Source organism: Dermochelys coriacea, chromosome 1, assembly GCF_009764565.3.
Source record: "Dermochelys coriacea isolate rDerCor1 chromosome 1, rDerCor1.pri.v4, whole genome shotgun sequence".
NCBI classification, from domain to species: Eukaryota; Metazoa; Chordata; order Testudines; family Dermochelyidae; genus Dermochelys; species Dermochelys coriacea.
Window position 1 is genome coordinate 45,483,191 of NC_050068.2, and position 23,311 is coordinate 45,506,501.

The window sequence follows — 23,311 nt, forward strand, 5'->3', positions numbered from 1 at the left end:
ATATTCATCAAATATGTAAACTGAGACATTGCATTATTTGTGTAAGATCTCTGTTTCTGGACCTTTAGTCTTAACAGATAGGATGATGCAAAAATAGAGCCATTGCTTTGGTCACCACAGTTGTAAAATGACACACATGCACATCCCTCTGAAGATGTTCGGAGCCCAGGAGAGTTGAGCTGTGCTCCTGCAGACCTCAGGAAATAAGCAGAAAGGAGGGAATTGTCCACCCACCCTTCCAGCCCACCTCTCCCTGTCCTCTGTCAAGACTATTTTAAATAAGGAACTTCTAAGACAACCCTTGATAAGATGGAGCGAAAGGACAGATCTATGATGTAATCGGATCACATTGGAGTTTTACAAAAACAAACACATAATTCCAAACAACCAAACATTAGAAAATCAAAATTTGGAGTAAATATTTTTGTCTAGAAATTGGCATAAAGTGTTTTAAAACACAGTAGGACCTCAGAGTTACGAATACCAGAATTATGAACTGACCAGTCAACCACACACCTTATTTGGAACTGGAAGTACACAATCAGGCAGCAGCAGAGACAAAAAAAATAAAAAAGCAAATACAGTACAGTACTGTGTTAAACGCAAACTATTAAAAAAATAAAGGGAAAGCAGCATTTTTCTTCTGCAGTAAAGTTTCAAAGCTGTATTAAGTCAATGTTCAGTTGTAAACTTTTGAAAGAACCACCTAACGTTTTGTTCAGAGTTATGAACAACCTCCATTCCTGAGGTATTCATAACTCTGAGGTTCTAGTGTATTGCAAATAATGAACAAATCTGTGAAAACCAGTCTACTAATGGACAGTTCTTTAGAACATGTAGGTTCAGGATCAAGAATGCTGTTTAAAATAAAAAGCTACTTGGGCTTTCTACATCCAGTTTCTAAACCCAGTCCCTCATAAGGATTTAGGGCTATATCTACAAAGGGGTTTAGATGTCTTCCTACCACTTTAGGCACTTAAATCCAAAATGCATACCCTCAAAACCCCTGCTCAGCTGCCACCTAAACCTGTAGGTGTCTGAAGTCCCTGAACACCTACGTTTCTGCTGATAAAGTCCTTAAGTGCCTAAAAATCTGCCACTGAGCATGCTGAAAGTTGGCTGACCCAGCTCACACCCGTAAGCCCCAGTGGGATCCTCATCTGGACATTGCCCTATCTTAGCTGCACAGCCTGACCCAGAAGGCATGCTCAGAGGCTGCCTGATAGATTTGGCCAGATGAGAAGGGGGTACCTTCCTTTAAAATTACAACTTTAGTCCAGTGGTTAGAACACTAACCCAGGATGTAAGAGATGTTCCCCCCTTCTTCCCCCCTCCTGAAGTGGAACAGCAAACTGAACCCAGGTGTCCCTGCTCTAAGGTGAGTGACCTGAGCTATGGGGTATTCTTGAGGTGGCAGGTTTTTAGGTTCCTACAGCACTTTATCATTAGAAAGATAGGGGAATTTAAAGGGGAATTTAGGCAGTGTGACAGTCTGCATCCCTATATTCACCCTTTTTACAAAACTATAATGGATTTTTTACAAAGTATGCCTGGTGAGGTATCATTTGAAAATTCATAATGTGCTGATCATTATTGTCCTGGTAAAATATGTGTGGCAACATTGTATGTAAAGTTATAAGATTCTACTGTATAACATTACTGAGGTTTAATACACTTTAGAAAAGCAGGCACAAACCGATTCATCAAAGACAAAAGGCAAACTGATTCCTCAGCCAGGCATCAACAAAATCAGATGGACTTTCACTTGGTAGGGAAAAGGGTGTGAGCAAGAAATTTACATCTTGGCAAAGAAGCAGCTGGAAGTTCCAACTCCCCATATTTTGCCTCCTGAACCCCAGCTGGAGATGATTCTCAAAGAAAAGGAAAAGGATAAAAGGGAAGAACAGAGGCCCCAAATGTTCTCTCCCTTCATCTCTATTCATGGCATCAACAACACCTGAAGGACAAGGAAATTAACACTGAACTGGGGGAGGAGTCTTGGCTGAAAGGATTCTAGCCAGTAAGATTGCTAAAGCATGTGGTGAGAGAAACCTTTGCTTTGAATTCATTTAGCTTCTTAAGTTAGGTATTAGTCTGCAATTTGCCTTTTATTTCTTTGTAACCAATTTTGACTTTTATGCCTCATTACTTGTGTTCACTTAAAATCTTTCTGTAGTTAATAATACACTTGTTTTATTGAAACCAGTGTGTTTGGATTGAAGTGTTTGGGGCACTTGAATTGGAACAACATTTCATTCTATTAATGAAATGATGGACTTTATATGAGTTTGCATTGCCTAGAAGAATGCTGGGCAGTACAAGAGGCACATTTCTGGGGAAAAGTCTGGGACTGGGAATTTGCTGGTGTTGCCCCGCAGTGTAATTCATAGTTGGCTAGTGATAGCACTCCTACAGTATATCTAGGGGTGATTTACGTGCTGGAGGCTGTGTGTGGGCAGACTAGATGTGGTTCCTCTCACAGCAAAGCAGTGTAAAGGGCACCCCAGGTTGGAGAATTGAGGGGAAACAGCTGTCCATCAGTCCAGATGGTACCCTGGGGAATATCATAGGCAGCTATAGGGTTAGGCAGCAGCTGAGTGAGGATTTTGAGGATCTAAATTTTGGACTCAGGTGCCTAAATGCGTATCCGCATCTGATCTGCAAAAATTGTCTGGATTTGCAGGGCTCTAAAAAGCTCTGCAGGTCACTACACAGCAAGCCTCCCATCACCAACCACCCCCACTTCTCCCCAGAGACCTTCTGCCCCCGCCATACCTCCTTCCCCACTGAGTAGGAAGGCTACAATCCTGGGCCCTCGTGTGCAGTTTCACCCTCCCAGTGGGTGCGGAGGAGGGCTCTGACACCCTACGCAACTGCAGGGGCTGTAATGTATGCAGACCTGGCCCAGACAGAGATTGCCAATAACTGCTGTCTTCATAGCATGTGCCCTTGCTGCCCACTAGTTTAAATTACAACACCACACCTCCTTTCAAAATGGCACTTGGCTCACTCCCTTCTGGGAGTTGTAGTTTACCTCCTCTGTCCATGCAAGCTGGGGACTACAATTCCCAGAATGTCCAGCAGGCTGTCCCCTGCTGTGTGATTCAGAGAACTGAGCTGAAGCCTGCAGGCTGTGTGACAGATTCCTCATTCTGGTGAGCCTGTGCATCCAAGCTGCTATCGGCAAAAATGGTCCACGGACATAAAGCGGATACCTGCGGATTTGCAGGGCTCTAGCAATTGGTGGTGTGCTCCAATATGAAGCTGTAATCCAGGGCACTACCACTCCTGTATCCACAGTAAAACTGTGTTTAATCAAAAAGAAAAGGAGGACTTGTGGCACCTTAGAGACTAACAAATTTATTTGAGCATAAGCTTTCGTGAGCTACAGCTTTGGGATAAACTGTTTAGCCACCACTTAGAAAACAAATTTGTTGCCATTTAAAGCAGCATATGGCTTCTGTTCTCCCTTTAATCAGTGTTCAGAGTAGTAGCCATGTTAGTCTGTATTCGCAAAAAGAAAAGGAGGACTTGTGGCACCTTAGAGACTAACAAATTTATTAGAGCATAAGCTTTTGTGAGCAAGCTGTAGCTCACAAAAGCTTATGCTCTAATAAATTTGTTGGTCTCTAAGGTGCCACAAGTACTCTTTTTTTCTTTTTAATCAGTGTGAATGCTAGAAATGTGTTTTCCCTCTGAACAATAACCTTGATTTCATGGTAATCAAACTGAATTGATAGCTAATTCTGTTTTGCGTTATATTAAATTTTAGAGCAGATTGCGGATTCTCAGACTTTCTCATTGTGTGAAACACATTTTAAAATGCAGATTGTGCCTTGGACAAACTCTTCTCCCATTTATGACCATATATAATCCTTGTGACAACAGCCACATATGTTTACATGCAAAAGTAATATTAGGAAAGTATCTAATTGACTTTTAGTGCAGGTTAGCAGATGAAAAGAAGGACAGGTACCGTGTGAGCTACCAGCTCTCCACAGACCAGCGTTCAAGTGACCACATTTTGAGAACTCTGATGCAGAGAATAATGCAGCTGAACTTTGGTTAAAATTCTTCAAATTTGCTAACCTTTTCTGAGGCTAATCCAAACCCATTAAAGTCAATGGGAATTGACTTAATTGGCTTTGGGCCAGGCAGTTTCTGTTCAGGCCCCAATTCAGCAAGATACTTAAGCACACATCTAACTTTAAGTATGTGAGTGATCACGTTGTCATGTGGTCAATGCATCCGATGAAGTGAGCTGTAGCTCACGAAAGCTTATGCTCTAATAAATTTGTTAGTCTCTAAGGTGCCACAAGTACTCCTTTTCTTTTTGCGAATACAGACTAACACGGCTGCTACTCTGAAACCTGTTGTCATGTGGTTGTCACTTTGCTGGAGCAGGGCCCCAATGGAGAGTGCAGGCAGAGGCTAATCCACAAGTCATTCTTGCTATATGCTGTTGCCTCTTAGGACCTGGGAAGGCAGGAGTTTCAAAGAGGCATTCAGTGAACATGTACAATTCATGTGACACATTCCAGACATTCTGTTGCTCTGTATTAGAGAATTCCTGTTTTAAATTATTGATAAATATGATAGTTCAGTGTTTTTAAAAACAGGGTGGGAAACTCGCTCATCTCTGGCAGCGTGAGAGAATAGTTGTATAGTGCATAGCAGGAGTGTGTGACTAATGAAATTGTTTACTACATAGATTTCTGAATCTATACTCTGCCCAGTCCATCAGTGGCAATAATTACAATGGGTCCCTGTATCACAACTTTAGCACTTTAACGGATGTCCTAAATTATGATTTATTAACACCATTGGTAAGGTCATAAGATACAAAATTATATCAATGTTAAAGGTACAGGGTTGTAACTAAACACAGCTATTTGCCTTAATGCACCAGAGTTTTACAATCTAATTTAGGGGCTAACATTTCATTTCATTTCCATTCATCTAAATTGGGAGGATGTCCCCTGAATTCAATGGCATTAGTATGGATTGGTTTCTGTAACACCTGTAGCCTCAGGGGGTGAGGAGAAAGTCCTCCTACAGCATTGTATGGATGTTACATTGACAATACAGACTAATGGATGAGGAACATAAGGCAACTGAGATATAAACGGAGAGTCTCCTCACACTGGTTACAATAACGATGTATGCTGCAGACAAATAGCTAGAAAGGGAAGACACACATCTGGTAGTGGAAGGAACTATTCAAGTTTGAGATTATTCCCCTGCAGAGTTGCCAGGGTCATTGAAAGGTTGGGCCAACTGCCAGGTAAATGTGACTATTCATGTACTGACCTAACATACCTTGCTGACCCGACTTTTCAGAATCCAGTTCTCATTCATTGTTAACCTTTTTTACTTGTTTACACCAGTACTTTCAATTTTAACTAATTTCCTGTCCCCTTTTTCTTTTCACAGCTCACCTCCAAACCTCTCTAAAAAAACAAAACCAAATCCCATTTCAGACAAGTTTTCCTTGGAATTTCAAAGAACTTTAGTTAATTATATTTCTACTTGATTCTTTCCATGAACTTTCTACACATTGAACTCTTGATGCAATAAAACCTTTTCAAAGATGAGGAGACTCCCAACAAGATTTTATGCTTCGGTACTCACAAAATGTACATGTGTTTAAAAATTACCATTAAAATATTTGGGCTGTGCTTATTCACATACTGGTCACCCTGCACCCTATAGAGCAGACAAATTAAGTGAGATCTGAATTGTGTGCTAGTGCAACGCACTGGTGAATGTGTGGCTGGATATGCACAATCTCCCTCTGTGCCAAAGCCACAGAAAGTGTGAATTTGTTACAGCCCCCAGCTAGAGATCCATGTATCTTTAGCTCAAATAGTAGCAGCTCATGCTTTTAGATCTGGAGGTTCCTGATTCAGTCCACAGTGTATCAGCTACTGTCACCTTAGCACGTTGGATTGGCTAAAGTCTAATTTGTGACTGAAAGGACATATGGCCATGTTGCCATAGCTGCCATAGTTGTCGGTACTGACGCTTGGGTTGGAGGCCCCTTAATATAAATGAGAGCTGCCAGAATATAAATGCCAGCAGAGTGTTCTCAACTTTGCAGTTTGCATCTCCCATGGTCTGCCAGACTCCTTCAGCTTAAAGGAATACTTGAAAACCCTTTCCCCCCCCCCCCCCTCAGGCATTCGAAGACTGGATGGCTAAGGGATGGAAGGTTCTACGGACATTTGTTTAGGCTTGGCCAGTCCTTTCTGTTATCGCCTATTGTGCATTGTAATGTATGGGATAGGTGCCCTGTGCATAGGAGAGACACCAATAGGTCTTTTTATAAATTTGAAGAAAAGAAGTAAAACAGAGTGGGTTAGAGGAAAACTCAAACAGGACAATATGGGCTCATTTCTGCCCTCATTTGCACAGGCAGTTGCCCCTTTATAAGTGAGAACTGAATTAGGCTATGGGAAAGATGGATGCCTGAGGTTAGGCTCCTGAGTCCATAGTTAGGCTCCTAAATAACAATACCTAACTCTTGTATGGCGTTTTCATCAGTAGATGAATAAATACGATAAATAAGTGTGAGGTGGGAATCTGGGAGGGTCCCAGAGTTTGGGCTGCAGCCCGAGCCCGAACATGTACACAACAACTAAACAGCCCGTTAGCCTGAGCTCTGCAAGCCTGAGTCAGCTGGCATGGGCCAGGCACAGGTGTCTAATTGCAGTGTAGACATATTCTTAGGCATTGCTGTAATACTTATAAATAACAGTACTATTAATAAAGCTCCCATGAATTTCAGGAGGGACTACTGGGTGCTCAGCACCTTTGCATTTGGCCACTTATTTAGATGCTTCAGCATGGACTCGGGAACCTGATTTAAGGCTCCCAGGTTCGAAAATCTTGACCTGTATTTTTACTTTATGCTCTATAGTATCTCAGTTCCTAAGAAATACATAACAGCCCAATCTGCACTACAAATAAAATGACTGAAAGTACTCCATAGCTGGAGTCTAATCATACAGAAAGCCAGGTAATAGCAGTTTTAGATCTTGATAATAATTCACCTGAAGAACAATAACAGCTCACTAACAATCAAGTGTAGATTTCAGAGTAGCAGCCGTGTTAGTCTGTATTCGCAAAAAGAAAAGGAGTACTTGTGGCACCTTAGAGACTAACAAATTTATTAGAGCATAAGCTTTCGTGAGCTACAGCTCACTTCATTGTAGCTCACGAAAGCTTATGCTCTAATAAATTCGTTAGTCTCTAAGGTGCCACAAGTACTCCTTTTCTTTTTAATCAAGTGTAGAGTTGCCCTGCAGATCTGCAATACATGGTTAGCTGCCTATCTGTAATCTCTAATTACAAACACATCCGGTTTAATAAACACAAAGGCAATGTGCTGTGTTAATACAGTAACAAACATATTACCTAGTTTCAGCCTTTCCCTTGCAAACTCCCACTTGCTGGCATCAAATGGAAGACGTTCACATTGTTCATCTAAGGGAACTTCATCAGGATCCATTATGATTGACAGGTAATTGGTCTTTATTTCAGAAAAATAAGGCTAGGAAATCAAGAACATTTCAAAGTCACCACCAGATGGAAAACAGTAGTGGGCAGCAGCTTCTGCTTTTGGTCAAGGTTTGCAAGTTGATTATATCTGACAGATGCACGTAAAGCACCCCCCACCATAAGTATGTATGTTTCACATTCCAATATACAATTGGTTAAAAATTCTGTTTAATGTTGTGACATTTTTATTTTTATACCAGCCCTTTCTCCACCTTTTTCTTATACATGATGCTGTCAATTTCTCCAGTTAAATCCATATGAATTCTCACGCAAATAATTGCCATGGGATATAGACTCTGTATTTTAAAGAAGTATTTTCAGAAACTGACTAACCACCATTGCTGAAAATAACTCTTGCTGAATGATTTTACAAAAAGAAACCCCAAACCACCCCCCAACAACCCCTCTGCCATCTCCACTCCTCTCCACCCCCATTAGTACATGCAACAGATGGAGTTCAACTGTCAGTGTTTTTTTATTTTATGAATTCAACAAAAAAAGGTCAGATGTGGTTTGAGCAAGACTTGGCCTTAGTCTGCAATACACTGAACTGCAAGTTATTCAGAAATTCTGGATTGTCATTTCTGACAATTCTATTGGAATTATTGGGCTACTAAGGGAATTAATGAAAACCCAGATTCAGACAGATTACTTCAGATCTTAATGAGTTTTTGGCCCAGAAAAGCATCCTCCCCAAAACAAACAAATGGCTGCCTTCCCATGAGAAATGTAAGGAATCGTCTTCCTTCTAAAGGTTTATAGCTGTACACCAGTTTACATTTTGAAACTTATTTTCTTTTGTGAGCATGCAACAACCTCAGCTAGATTTCTGCATAGTCCTAGGAAGCCCTTGTATTTGTGTGGAAAAAGAAAAATCTTGACCTGTATAAAGTCTGATTTCAAGGCTATGGGCTGGAAGTTGTGCAAGCTTCATAGAAATGAGCATCAGGGCGCTTTCCATCAAGCCATGCCAAAACAGCAATGGACTATTGTCCCCGACATCTTACACCCACATACTTCCAATTCGTACTAAAGCTGCTCTGCAACTTGCAACTCGCCTCCTCCATTGCCAGAAATTGTCCTCCTTCCTGCAAGCGTTTCCACTACATTGCTTAAAAGGGAAAATGTACACACTGTCAGTAGGACCACCTTGGGCAGAGAAGCATGTTGAAAATTATGGGCAACTTCCTGACTCTTGTTTCAGCTGCCTTGTGCTGCCCGAAGCACCCAGCTTCCCTAAAAGGACAACTGAGGATCCCTCCAAAGGAGGGGAATCCTTAAGTGGCACAAAGTCTGCACTATTTGCTTCAGACCTGCTGCCACTTTCTACAGAGAGGGTGTGTCTGGACAGGAATGGGGAAAGACCAGAGCACATGGTGCGCCAGCTGATCCACATAGCACTTCTCCAGCTGGCACAACTTAGAAACAGCTCTTAGGCTGTCACGTCAGGTCCCAGGATCAGAGAAGCAAATAAATGGCATAGAGCTGCCTTCTTTCGCCTTGGCTTGCGCTGAGCACCAAATCCTGGGCACTGCTGGAGATTCAGCCCTATATTTGTAGTAAAAGTGGAAGTAAAAGTGTGACACAGAGCAAATACATGTCAGGGAGGGGGAGGTGTGTATGACTTTAAGAAGATGCTCTATTTCTGTGACAGCATGAAATCGTTCTTGATGTGGTAGCTGTTGTAGCTACCACATATCTGCCTGAGTCCTAAATATGAAATGTTAGCTTAGAGCTGATTTTTATATTCCAGCCATAAATCTTTAAGACTAGGGATTTATAACAGAAACTTAGAGAGAGCCTTAAATAGACAATCCTGAATGGAAACTTTTGGATGGGAAGAGACCATTACTATGTTACCTAGAAGTTGGCCTCCCTTGTTTTGTGGCCTGTATGTCCCCAGTCTGGGCAGCAAACCCAAACTTTCCTGCAGCTCTTTTTCCCATGGTTTAATTGCTCTTATAGTTAAGGTTTTTCATAATACTTAACCATTTCCCAACTGTTGTTTAGTGCCATTACTAATTATTCTGTCCTTAATGACGTGGGAATAATTGGTCCTTAACCCCTTTATAAGATCTCTTTACTTATTTGTAGTCTGTTATATTTCCCTTCTATCCTCACTCTCCTTTTCGCTAGACTTAAATGAGCCAGGTTCTCTTTATTTCAGTGTGTGTGTGTGTGTGTTTGCATGCACATATGTAGTGTAGGGGTGGAAAGAGAGGGAGAATACACATTGAAATACAGTGACTGAAACAATGGTTTTAAAGGTCTGATCCTGCATTCTCACAAAATCAATGGCAGTTTTCAGTGTCCAAAACAAAATGCAGCACTGGGCCTTAAATTGCCTCGGGGCAGGTCTACACTTAATAGACTGCATCGGTGCAGCTGCACTGCTGGAGTGCTTAAGTGAAGATGCTACGACGCCAACAGGAGAGCTTCTCCCGTCAGGGTAGTTATTCCACTTTCCTGAAAAACGGTAGCTCTGTTGATGGGAGAATCTCTCCTGCAGACATAGCGCTGCTTATACCAGGGGCTAGGGCGGTAGAACTATGACACTCAGGGGAGTGGATTTTTCACACCCCTAAGTGATGTAGTTATACCAATATAAGTCTGTAGTGCAGAGCTGTCTTACGATCCCCCCTTTTTTTTTTTTTAAAGGCATGGGCTGAAGTGTACTCCTGGGGGCATTCTGTGCCAAAAAATTAAAAATGCTGTGCACAATATTTAAAATTCTGCAAAACGTTGCAAATTTTATTTCGCAAAATAACACACATAATCAAGCCGGTTTCAATTATTTTGGTAATTTATTTCAAAATACCTGTCAGCAAATATGTCTGTAACAATATGGACACACACCCAAGTCCCCCTGGGAATGGAGAGTTAAAGAAATCCCTATGACAACACAATTCCTGTTCCTCTGCCCCCTTCCCTCCCAGAGCCTAGCCTGGGGGCCACATACCCACAACCCCTCCCCTCCGGAGCCCAGCTGTGGTGCCTCCCCCAGCCAATAAACTCAAGCCCTCTCCCTCCTGAGCCCAGCCATGGCCCCCGCGCCCAGATACCCACACCCCCTCCTCCAAGAGCCCAGCCATAGGGCTCTCCAGAACAGATTCCTGCACCTCTTCCCCCCAAAGCCCAGCTGTGGAACCCTCCCTTGTCCAGACACCCGCATGCCCTCCCCCGCAAAGCCCAGGGGGGATCCAGAGGGAGAAACAGACTGATGCTTGGTCCCAGGCTTGCACAGTTTCCTGCATGCCGCCCTCTCCTTCCCTCAGGGCATGCAGGGAACTGCAGCTGCCAGGAACCCCCTAGCTCCCTCTCCCTCCCCCCAGCAGTGTGTTCTATGTGCAAGCTGGGCTCCGCCGAGTCCAGTTGCCCGTAGTGGCAGCCAGCAGCACTGCAGCCCATTTCTGTGGGGGAAAGGAAATTCTGCATGCACATTAATTTCTGCAAAATTCTACATTGCGCAGTGGTGCAGAATCCCCCAGGAGTAGAAGAGGCAACATCTTATAATCAGACTTTGACTTGTTTTGCCTAAACTTGCTCAGATATGAAGACTGTAGGCATGAGTGGTCTACACTTAAAATTTAGGTTGACATAGCTACGTTGTTCAAGGGTATGAAAATGCCACACACCCTAGTGATGTTGTATAGAATCTGGGAGACACTTTAGGATATTATGAATACCAATGTTGTAAAATTGCAATGAGTTGTGCCAGATATGCCGTGTGAGGTATCTGCAAAAATGTTATAATTTGCCAAGTCTGATAATCTTGTTTATATGTGTGTATCATTTTTGTATTATGAGTTACAGATACGTAGGGCATATCCATATTTCTAAATGATACCCCCAGACAGAATGGCAACAGCACTGAGCCAGCTTGATGGCCCACCAAAGGCCATCAACTATACAATGAACCTATTGAAAGGAACCAGGAACTACACCTTACAACTCAGCAAGGCATGTAGGGCATGCCAATGGACAGAACTCTAAGGTTTTTCCATGCCATGTGCTGGACAGCTTGTGTTTGGAACAAAGGGAGTATGAGCCACATGGCAAAAAGAATATATAAGCAGCTGCATCATCTCCATTTTATCTTCAGTCCTGCTTCTTACCTCTGGAGGAACTTTGCTACAAACTGAAGCTCTGAACAAAGGACTGAATGACCCATCTAAGCTGTGGATGTGTTCCAGAGGGACTTTCAAGCCAGCAAACTCACAAATACTGCTAAGAACCTGATATATGGACTTTGAAGTCTTTTTGTATGTATGTTATTAATTTACCATTTGACATCTCTCTTCTTGTTCTTTTCTTTTTCTTTATAATAAACCTTTAATTGTAGACACTAAAGGATTGGCTGGTAGGGTGGTATTTTGGATAAGATCCAAGCTAATATTGACCTGGCAATGTGGATGGCCCTTTGGGGTCAGAAGAACATTTTGTATAGTGAGCAGAGTGTTAAAACAGTTTCTCACTGTACTGGACTTAGGTGCAGATTGGGTGCCAGAAAACTGGAATGCAATAAGGGGGCTGTGTGATTTCTTTCTTTCTTTTTTTCTTCTTGATAATCAGTGTGGGGAATCAGAAGCACAGTCTGTGACTGGGTGGGGAGTTTAACTTTAGTGTTACCCACCAGTCTTGGGAGTACCAGCTCTCTCTTTTGCAACCTGCCCTGACCTTCGCATTTCCTGTGAGGGCTGCCCTAGGCACCACTGGGTCACAACCCCATAGAGATGTAGCTGTGCCAACCTAACTTCCAATGTGACCACAGCAAGGTCAATGGGAAAATGCTTCTGTCAACCTAGTTACCGTCATTGGGAGGTGGAGTTCCTACAGTGACATAAAACCTCTTCCATCGGTATAGCCAGAGTCTATACTACGGGATTATGCCAACATAGCTACAGCGCCATAGCTATGCCAGAATAGCCTCTATAGCATAGACACAGCCTCAGTTAAACAAAGGTTACTTAACACCACTGTGGCAGTTTAAAGGGGCCTTAAAGTGGGCACAAACTACATTTTACGTTCACTCTAAGGCCCCTTTACACGTTCAGATTTCTGTAAAGTGGCCTTAGTGCTTTTCTACACACACACAGTTGTACTGGTTTAACTATACCAGTGTAGTCAAAGGGATACAACTTCCCTTAGGCTCCATCTCCAGTACAGCACTTACAGCGGTGCAGCGGCACTGCCTCACCACTTGTGGTGGAGACGCTCTAAGCCGATGGGAGAGAACAATGCTGTTGGCTTAATAACTCCTGCCTCCGCGAGAGGCAGTAGCTATGTCCCGCTGACATAGTGTTGTCTACACCAGTGCTTAGGTCAGTATAACTTACGTCGCTCAAGGGTGTGGATTATTCACACCCCTGAGTGCCATAAGTTATACCGAAGTAACCTGTCATGGAGACAAGGCTTTTGGACACAATTATATTGGTATAAAAGTGCTTTATACCAGTGTAGCTACTCCTCTGAGGGAAGGTGAATAAGCTACACCAGTACAAGGCACCTTTTATACACAGTAGAGGTGGTACTGGTACAGGTATTTCAGTAAAAACAAATCACATCCTTAAGTGACATAGTTACACCAGTGCAAAGACCAGGCCTTACCAGACCCTGTTCTTCTATTTACCCCAAAGAGCCAACATTCACAGGCACTTAGGCCAGATCCTCGAAGGTGTCTACACCTGCACTTTTGTCAGCAAAACTTTTGTCAGTCAGGGGTGTGAAAAAAACACACCCCTGACTAATATAAGTTTCACCCACAGAAGTGCCAGTGTGGACACCGTTATGTCGGCAGGAGACACTCTCCTGCCAACATAGCTACCACTGCTCGTTAGGGATGGTTTAATTACACCAGCAGGAGAGAGCTCTCCTGCCAGCATAGAGCAGCTACGTGAAAGACCTTACAGCAGCACGGCTGCAGCCATACAGCTGTGCTGCTGTAAGGTCGGTAGTGTAGACATAGCCTAACTCCCGCTGAAATCAATGGGAATTGTGTGTGTAAACATCTTTGAGGCTCTAGACCTTAGCAGCTGATTCACTCCTGCTTTGCACCTTCTGTAGCATTTTGCACCTACTTTGCACTTGGTGTAGAGGACCAGGTGAATTAATGTAATGTTCATGAATCTCATTTGAAATAGGAACATTTTCTAACCAGAGTAAATGCCAGTGAGAAAAGGGGAGCAGAGGGAAGCTTAATAATTAGTCATTCTTACCCTTTTTAGCTTGCGTATAAAGAGTGTTAATAGGAGCCAGAAGAGCGTAGCAGCCACACAGGTACATGTCAGAGTTATTAGCTCCAGGTTTGATCTCTCTGCTGTTCCTGGGGAAATGAAGCAACAAACATTTTATAGCACTACACTCAGAACAGCAGAGTTTGCTTTCTCTTGGCATTTAAAATGTATCTGAAGAACATTATCAGTAACAACCAACTTCCTTTCCAGAGATGTTAATGACTCTCAGAACCTAGAAAAATTCACCCCCTGGGCAAAACCCACTGCAATAAACACATTGAAATTAAACTCTTGACACCCTTGCTGGAGAGCTTGCTAACACAGAGCTCAATCTTTTTGTGGGGTTGGGGAGATACTGTAGGACAGGCAGCAGCATGCTAAGAGGTGGCTCACTTGCCTGTGACATTAGAGATGTGACTATGGAGAACCCTTTTTTCAAGAAACTGGTTGCTGTGTTCTCTATTCCCATTGCAGGGAGGAGAGCTTAACAGCATTGCCCCAGCTATGACCAGCCTTGGCCCTCAGTGTACAGCCCCGGGTGTGACTCCCACTGACATCAGTGGTGTGGGGGTCAGATCCCACATGTGCCTTCCCAAGCAGCACCCCCTTTATACATGTGCTGGCTGGCAGGGTCACACCCTTAAGGTAGGTCTGCACTGCAGTTAGACAACCACAGCTAGCCCATGCCAGCTGACTCAGGCTCGCAGGGCTCAGGCTGTGGGACTGTTTCATTGCAGTATAGACTTCTGGGCTTGGGCTGAAGGCTCTGGGAGTGGAAGGGCCCCAGAGCTCAGGCTCCAGCCCAAACCTGTAAGTCTATACTGCAGTGAAACAGCCCTGCAGCCCAAGTCAGCTGGCATGGGCCATCCACAGGTTTTTATTTTCAGTGTAGACATACCCGTAGTGAGCCTAGGGAGAGTTGATCCAAATAATGCAGAAATTACAAATGGGAAAAATGGGAGCAGGAAGAAAATATTAAAACTTCTAAATCTGGAAAATATTCAATCTCACTGATGGTGCTTTAAAAATATCCAGAATAAAATTTCATTTCATACTGCTCCTTTGGGGTCTCATAAAATGTCTTCAAAGCAGAATTTTTTGCAAATGCTGTGATCATGTCACAATAATACACTTCCTTATTGGTAGCAAACACAAAAACCCACGCTCTGCCCCTTATTGTGATACTCTCACAATTCAGACTCAAGTGCACAGCTTTCAGACCGAGAGACAGGCAACACGGCACAGCATTCTGAACATGAGTTCACTCTTTTTTGCTGGCCACACTTGCAGCAGTGTCAAAGCTTGGCACCATTCCTGACAATTGAAAGAGGAAGGAGTGATGTCTCACTGGTGGGCCGATGGGGTAACCAAGGAGTATGTGGTGCCTTGTTTTAAGCAAGTCTGCAGAACTTTGTTCAGCGTTTGAATTGTTTTCTGCAGCAGTGACAAGTCTGCTATGCAGGAATTGTGAAGGTGATAATCAGATTCCTGCTCATGTCCAATATTTAAAAGATTCCTTAGGCTTGTCCCTATTGGAGCTATGGAAGTAAATTCTAGCAAAATAAAAAATATGAATATAACTACAAACTGAGATTCAAGGCATTTATTTTTCCAAACCCTGGAATGTGATTAATTTCTCTCAGGCGTGAGTACTTAAAAAAACAACTCCCTTTCAAATGCAACGCAAATGATGCTTTCCTTTATAATGTTGTTATGACAAATGTGCTTTGAGCTGCAGACTAATACAGCTAGATTGTCCTCTAACATAACACAGGACCTTCTCCAGACTGTGTATTTACACATCCATATTCTTGTTTATCCTGTGAACGTGACTCAGTGCCTGTGCAGGTGACAAGGAACAGTTTCTGATATTTATTCAGCAGCAGCTGGAGGGGAAAGAATGTCTGCCACCATTCCTTAACACAGAAATCACGGCACCCACAAGCTGACATGAAACCAGTTCTGGTGGAATGCAGCAGCTTTTTCACCACTACAGTATGCTATGCAATTGTTAAGGAGTGAAGTGAAGAAGGATAGTGTGTCCATTTGAAACTGCAAGGACAATTTAGGTCAGTAGAATATCATTATCCATGCTGGGATTCAGCTCAAGTAGCAGATTTAAGAACCCTGCTCTTGTGACAGGTTTCAGAGTAGCAGCCATGTTAGTCTGTATTTATTTGAGCATAAGCTTTCACCGATGAAGTGAGCTGTAGCTCACGAAAGCTTATGCTCAAATATATTTGTTAGTCTCTAAGGTGCCACAAGTACTCCTTTTCTTTCTGCTCTTGTGAAGAAGTCACAGCCTGTAGTGACCACAGGTAGTTAGGACGTCAGTTTCACTTCTCATCCTGACTATTTTATTTCTCGTCTGCAAGACAGCACATCCATGAGTACAGTATGGTGAATGCCACACGGTGTCACTGGTTCAACCAGAAACACCAGTACATTGCCAGCAGCTCCCAAGGCTTTTTCATCCATGCACTGATCTGATCTATTCCTGCTTAGCTTGGGCAGTCTGATGAGACAACAGTCCAAGGCAGCATGGAATTAAACTAATGACCACCCACCATACACTCAGAGAGACAGTTTATTTCATAGCCACATAAACAAAATGTTAGAGTCTAAGTTTCACCTCCCATTAAAGTTGGGGAAACACTCCCATTGACTCCAGTGAGTGTTGGATTGGGCCCCTTTGCACAAGCTACTATAACGTGTTTGTCAATATACAAAATGTATAAGTAAGTAGCAAACTATTGTCATGAGTTCAGTCCAGCTGAATAAAGTCTAGCACAATTCATAATTCCTTTGTCATATCTCTGACAGTCACATAAAGCTGTCCAAAGGCAGCTTTAAACCAAGATACATTATTGTTTATTTATTTGGGTGGAAGCCTGAATTTAATTTGGTATAAATTGTAAAACTAGCTCCTCCTTTTACACCTAGACCCCTTTTTACATCATCCTACTCCTTCATAAACTAGCTACTTAACTGAGACACGCCCCTCTGCAGTGTACATAAACATGCAGAGCCAAACTTCAGTGAGAGGACCTTATTAAACGGTTCTCCAGCTGGAGGTCTGAGCAGTGTGACAAGTGGCTGAACTGACCCCTAAGTGCAAGCTGCAATAAGTAGCTCACATGTACTCTTTCCACAGCAAACATCCACTGAAAACCTTCTGCATCATTTAATAGGATCTTTTTGTCCATGTGTAGGTTCCTCACTCTGATTTGCTATCTGTATTCATTCTATTATTTCCCATTCCGTTCTTAAGCTGAAGGTGATTTGATGGCTTATAGTGACATTTTTTGGCTACATCTCTTCCATATACTGTCCTACATGTGTGGCTTCCAAACTAAACAAGGACTGTGATTATTTAAAGAACCCTCTTGGATTCCACAGTCCATTCTTCCCTTTCTGATACAAAAATAACACATTGTATTATCTGTAAGTATAAGAACTTTTTCAAAGGAAATAAAAAGAGCAGACAGTTTCCTTCCTGGTTATTTTACAAACCACTTTTCCAGTCTGTTAAACATAGCCCTGGACACGAGGCACTTGCCCAGCTTTCTTTCATATGCTCTACTGTACTTGGCGAGCTACTGTATGCAGATCAAAAACGTCAGTATTTTTTGTAATACTGGCAGAAATTGTACACTGTGCATTTTTGAGAATGCAGTAAAAACTGGAGATGAGCCTGGCTCTCGACCGTCCAGAGTCAAAGCTGGGTGAATGGCTACAGTTCCATGTCCCTCGGAAGAGGGACACTGGTTCAGGGGATGATGAGCTGCTTGGGGATGATGGCAGGGATCACTCTTCATTTGACCATTGTCCCCTTGCTGAGACCACAGAGATTTCATGAGGGTGGGAGAGACAGGGTGGGGATGCCTTCTCCCTGAGCATGGTTTTTGGGGGCGCTGATTAAATGATTTGTCTCTTTCCTTTTCCAGACATTAGTGCTGGGGAGTCTTTAACTCACTGGCCCTCATTTCTACTTGGCTAAAGCTTTTTATCAGAACCATCCAAAAGCTTTATCTAGCATCCATGAAGGACACTTACCCAGACAGGAATCCACTATCCTCCCTTTCTCCCCTGGGTCAAGCAACAAGGAGACACTGCTTCCCCAGAAACTAGCCCACAAAATGTTATCAGTAAATAACAAAATACAAGTACATTCAATAATCAATACAGGGTAACATTACGTTGTCCAGACAAATTAGCTAATCTGCCGGGTATGTTAAACTGAAAGCACTCTAAGATGAGTCATTTTTTGAGAATGCCCACACAAATTTAAAATTACTCCCCAAAACATACCTGGCAACAAGTCCTTCCTCTATTGTATGTAGCCCTGCTCATATATACATGTTGATACTGCTGACTTTTTACAGCAATGAACTTGCCAATGTGCCAAGAAAGCCAAAGAACTTGCAAATGGAACATTTCAATCCTGATTTCTTTCTCACATTGTGTGTGTTGTTGCAGTACCCAAACAAACAGGGATGGGATTCTATTGTGCTACAAGCTGTACAAACACACAGGGAGACAGTCTTTGCCTGAAGGAGCTAATAATATTTTGCCTAATTAAAATGTCTCATATGGGGAGAGATTGAAAAGCTTGGGACTGTTGAGTTGCGAAAAGAGGTTGTGTCAAAAGTGCACAGAATAATTAATGGCATGGGGCACATTCAATGAAGTTGAAAAATGACAAGTTTAAATCTGATAAAAGAAAATACTTGTTCACACAATGCACAATTTGCCTGTGGAACTCATTGCACAAGGCACCATTGAGGCCAAGAAAATTAAAAAAAAAAAGATTGGACATTCACATGAATAGCATGAGTATCCTGAGAAGGAGTAACAATAACAACCCCTAGCTCCTATAGTAAATACCTTTGAAAGATGTATTTGTGTTTACTGGAAAACTCTTCTGCTTGGACACAGCAGCTCATTTTATATTAAAACCAAGAAAAGGAAAATATCAAAAATGTCTCATTCTGGCTTATAGTAGCCTGAAATGAGAAAATGAATGGGTAGTGTTTTTTATTACACTAAATTTACATTTATCTTCTTCCCTGGCCCACTCTTTGTTGGATTGAAGCAATTCCTCTTTTTAGGTCACTATAAACACATTCAGAGTTAGCATTTCCCATTGGCTTCCTTTCCAACCTGGTGCATTCCCCTTACTATGATTTTCTTCAAACTGCTGTACTCAGAAATCACACATGATCAACAAAAAGAAAAGGAGGACATGGGGCACCTTAGAGACTAACAAATTTATTTGAGCATAAGCTTTCGTGAGCTACAGCTCACTTCATCGGAAGCATTCAGTGGAAAATGCAGTGGAGAGATTTATATACATAGAGAACATGAACCTTGATTATCACTACAAAAGGTCCCTCCCTTCCCCCCACTCTCCTGCTGGTAATAGCTCACCTTACCTGATCACTCTCCTTAGAGTGTGTATGGTAACACCCATTGTTTCATGTTCTCTGTTTACATAAAATCCCCTACTGTATTTTCCACTGCATGCATCTGATGAAGTGAGCTGTAGCTCACGAAAGCTTATGCTCAAATAAATTTGTTAGTCTCTATGGTGCCATAAGTACTCCTTTTCTTTTTGCGGATACAGACTAACACGGTTGCTACTCTGAAACATGATCAACAAGCCACTTACCTGCCTTCCTAGTCAGAGCAAGAACTCCACTTATAAGCCACTTAGAGAAAATAAGAGGGGAAAAGAGAAAAAGTAGATCAAATAGAGAACAAGAACTTAGAGCGATTTTTCTCATTTCCATCTAATGCAATGCTTTACCTTGTACAGTGACATAAGCTGTACTCTCCACAGATCCTTTTAGGTTGGTGGCTATACACTGGTAAAGTCCTTCATCCTCCTCTTTGACTCTTTCGATAAGCAGCATTTTGCTTCCTGGTCCCAAAATTATTCCTGTGGAGTGAAAGATCTTTAAATAAGTGGGACCTGGAGTATAAACAAATAAACTCTTTCTGTAAAACAATACTCTTCTGATTATTAGGGATGAGCCAGACATTACATAACACCCTGGGGAGGGGGATGGGTTCTTAATTTTGCGTGTTGGTTTCAGAGTTACAAAGTGTTCACAGGTTCTGAGGTCTGGTGGAAACTGGTGTTTGTACAGCACTTAAGTTAGTAAGAAGGCTCCCTCTGTGACAGTGATCTTGAAAGTGCTTTATTTCTGGGTGTAATGCTTAGTACTTGGCTTAGACCTCGATCCAGGCAAATACTTAAATGTGCGGTTTCAGAGTAGCAGCCATGTTAGTCTGTATTCGCAAAAAGAAAAGGAGTACTTGTGGCACCTTAGAAACTAACAAATGTATTTGAGCATAAGCTGTAGCTCACGAAAGCTTATGCTCAAATAAATTTGTTAGTCTCTAAGGTGCCACAAGTCCTCCTTTTCTTTTTACTTAAATGTGCTTAACTTTAAACACACAGGTAGTAGTTCTACTGTAGTCAATGGGAGTATTCATGTTGGTCTCATTGTAACCAATGTGCTCAGTACTAAGTGTTTGCAGGATTGGGTCCTATATCTGGTTTGGTGTCTTGTTGCTGCAAGAGCATAATGTGGTCTGGGGGTTATTATTGGTAAATGTTCTAAGACTTTTCCAGTTGCTTACGTTCGTTACAAAATTATTAGAGATGGCCAAAGCCAGAAGCTTGAACACAAACCTCCTTGGATTTTGCTACAAGAGATTGGGGGTTGAATTCCAATTCCTGTAGTCAAACCTGTCAGAATGACTTTGGTTACAGATCAGATGTAAAACCAATGGAGCCCTATTTTCCAGTTCTGGTTAGGATATGGCTGAAATCTCATTATATTTCTCCCATCCGAGATTCCTACCAACTGAAGCTGAAGTCTCCCAAGAATATGATTGCATGATTTTGGTGCCATTTTAGCTGAATATTTAGCCCCAACTGAGCCTTGAACCCAAACTCCAGTGCAATGACGATCCAGCTCTAAGCTGCCCCCTCCCCCAGCTCTTTTCTAGTTATATCAAAAAAAGCAAATCTAAATCCAACAAAGTAACAGCTCCTGGATGTCTCATAATAGGATGTAATGCTACATGACAAATGGATCCCCCTACAACAGGCAGATGAATTCCAATTGTGTTCTGATATCCCAACACTGGATCTGTCCAGAGGTTAGGGTGCTAGCCTGGGGAGACCCATGCTCAAATTCTTGCTCTCTCATGGATTTCCTCTGTGACCGTGGGCAGAAGTAACTTAGCCTCTCTGTGCCTCAGTCCTCTCACTTGTAAAATGAGGGAGGGGAAAGTTCTGCCCAACCTCACAGGGGTGTTGTCAGGATGAACACATTAAAGGTTGTGAGGTGCTCAGATACTATGGTAACGGGGACATAAGTGTCTAAGGCTATGTCTACACTGCAATTGAACAACAAAACGTTTGTCTTTCAGAGTTTGTTTTTTTTAAAAACCCTGAAAGATGAAAGTTTTGCTGGTGACATGCGCCAGTGTGAACAGTGTGTCCTGCCGACAATGCAAACGCCGCTCATTGGGGGTGGAAGTTTTTTGGGCCAGCCGACAAATGACGGCTACACTGCACGACTTTTAGTGTCACAGCTGTGGCAAGACAGACCTGTCGCTAAAAGCTGTGTAGTGTAGACATAGCCGAACAGATACAGAGCAGATATAAGAGAACAGAGTGAGGAGGGGAAAGGGTGTTTGCAGCTCTCACCTGGTTCTTGCTGTATTTCTTCATGATTTTTAAACCAGGATATCTGGGGCTCAGGGATGCCTTGAGCCTGACATTCTAAAGTAGCAGAATTGCTGGTGTTCACGATCTGATCACTGAGGTTGCGCAGGAGGGATGGTGCTTCCTGAGCTACAAAATAAAACGAGAGTTCAATGATTACATTCCGAAATCATGTGTGTGTATACTTAAAATAATCTCCTGCATTGTCATTAATGATCTTTTAAAATGTCAGAGCTTTCTGGAGACATTCTACCAAATTCCAAGCTTACACTTTCCCTATTTACTACCCCTGTTTGAAAGAATATTTAGTGTGGCTTAGTGATGCCTTTTCCTTTTGAGATAATTTCCTTTCATCAGTTGTAACTGGTTATAGTACAGATCATAATGGAAATGATCCAACAACAGATGCTGTGTTAAGACAAAGCTTTCTACATTCATTCTCTTACAAGCTAAAGTAAAGACTCTTTGCGATCTCAGGATTTTGCTATTTTCAGGAGAAATGTACTATGAAGTGCAAGATTTTAAATAGGTTTGAAGGGATCTGGTCCTTAGGTTAGAATATCCCTGAATTAGTGATAGCTTTATACAGTTACATGTTGCATAAATACTAGTCTGTGCATGAATAAAATTTACATAGTTTACTCATTGTGAAGATCAACTTTATTGTAAGACCTATTGAGTAAACTATCATACTTCAAAACCAGAGTGTGAGCACTGAATCACTGAGTTGTACACGCCCAAGTCTTCATATATCTTTGGTTTTTGTGTTTAGCTGAACTCAAGGAATCTTAGCAAAACCACATGACAGCTAGCCAAACACAAATAGTCCTTGTATTTGTGAGAAATGTGTCTATTTTCCCCATGCAACATTCCCTCCCATAATGCAAGTGTCTAAAACACTGATCCCAGAGACAGAAGTATGGGTTCCAGAGTTCAGTGCTATATAACAGGCTATAATTCCTATCTTATATTAGCCACTTTTATGGATTAAAATTCTTTCAAATGAATGAAATAAAATGGAGTTCAATGACTTTCTAGCTAGTGTTTTGGAAGCACACTTCGGCATGTTCTGATCCTGTCCAGCATGCACATCACCCAACCAACAATAAGAAAAAAATTCAAAAGTTCAACAAGCACAATATTATGTCATCCCTGGGCACCCAAAGCAAGCAGACAATCCTGATGTTGTTTTCCTCCCCATCTCCAAACCAATCCATTTCCCCCTTCCTTCTTGCACAAAGTTGAAAGCTGTTATGACCAAGATCAGGAGGATAGCTCCAGAAATGATGGTGATTATACAGCAACAACTTTTCTACCACATTTGCAACTTCTTATATTATCTCTTTTGCACTTTGGTCCTGTAGAGTGCAGTGCATTCCTGCACAATCCTGCACTGCATTGCAGATTTCCTTGAATTCCCAGTTCCTGCAGGAACTGGTTGATGCTGCAATCTCTCTCTGCAAGGACACTTCCAAGATTAGGGTTCACTTTTTTACAGCGACATATATCTATATGCTAAAATCAAGTACAGCATCAGTTTAATATCTGACACATCCTTTGTTGGGAACATTATATGCTAATCTTTCAGGAGGGTGGACTTCATGATCCAACAGGTCTTTCCATTTCCACTTTGATCCAACTACCTGACATGATTAAAAACTCTCCAATACATTTCACACTAGTTTTTAGTCCATTTATATAATGTGTATAAACCCAAAAGCACTAAAAGCTTTTCGAATTTCTGAAATGAATGACCTCTGCTAGACTTTTATCC

At 42.1% G+C, this 23,311-nt stretch overlaps 1 protein-coding gene across 5 annotated transcripts in view; it reads right to left on the bottom strand.

Moving 5' to 3' along the window:
- FLT1 (fms related receptor tyrosine kinase 1) overlaps positions 1–23,311 on the bottom strand; it is a 139,844-nt gene that overhangs the window by 22,065 nt on the left and 94,468 nt on the right. For all 5 annotated transcript variants that reach the window (XM_038376518.2, XM_043504359.1, XM_038376510.2 and 2 more), the window contains 4 exons: positions 21,520–21,666; positions 19,603–19,734; positions 13,776–13,882; positions 7,417–7,552 (listed from right to left, as the gene is read on the bottom strand). In XM_038376518.2, the coding sequence (XP_038232446.1) occupies positions 7,417–7,552; positions 13,776–13,882; positions 19,603–19,734; positions 21,520–21,666 (522 nt within the window). The remainder of the gene's footprint in view (positions 1–7,416; positions 7,553–13,775; positions 13,883–19,602; positions 19,735–21,519; positions 21,667–23,311) is intronic.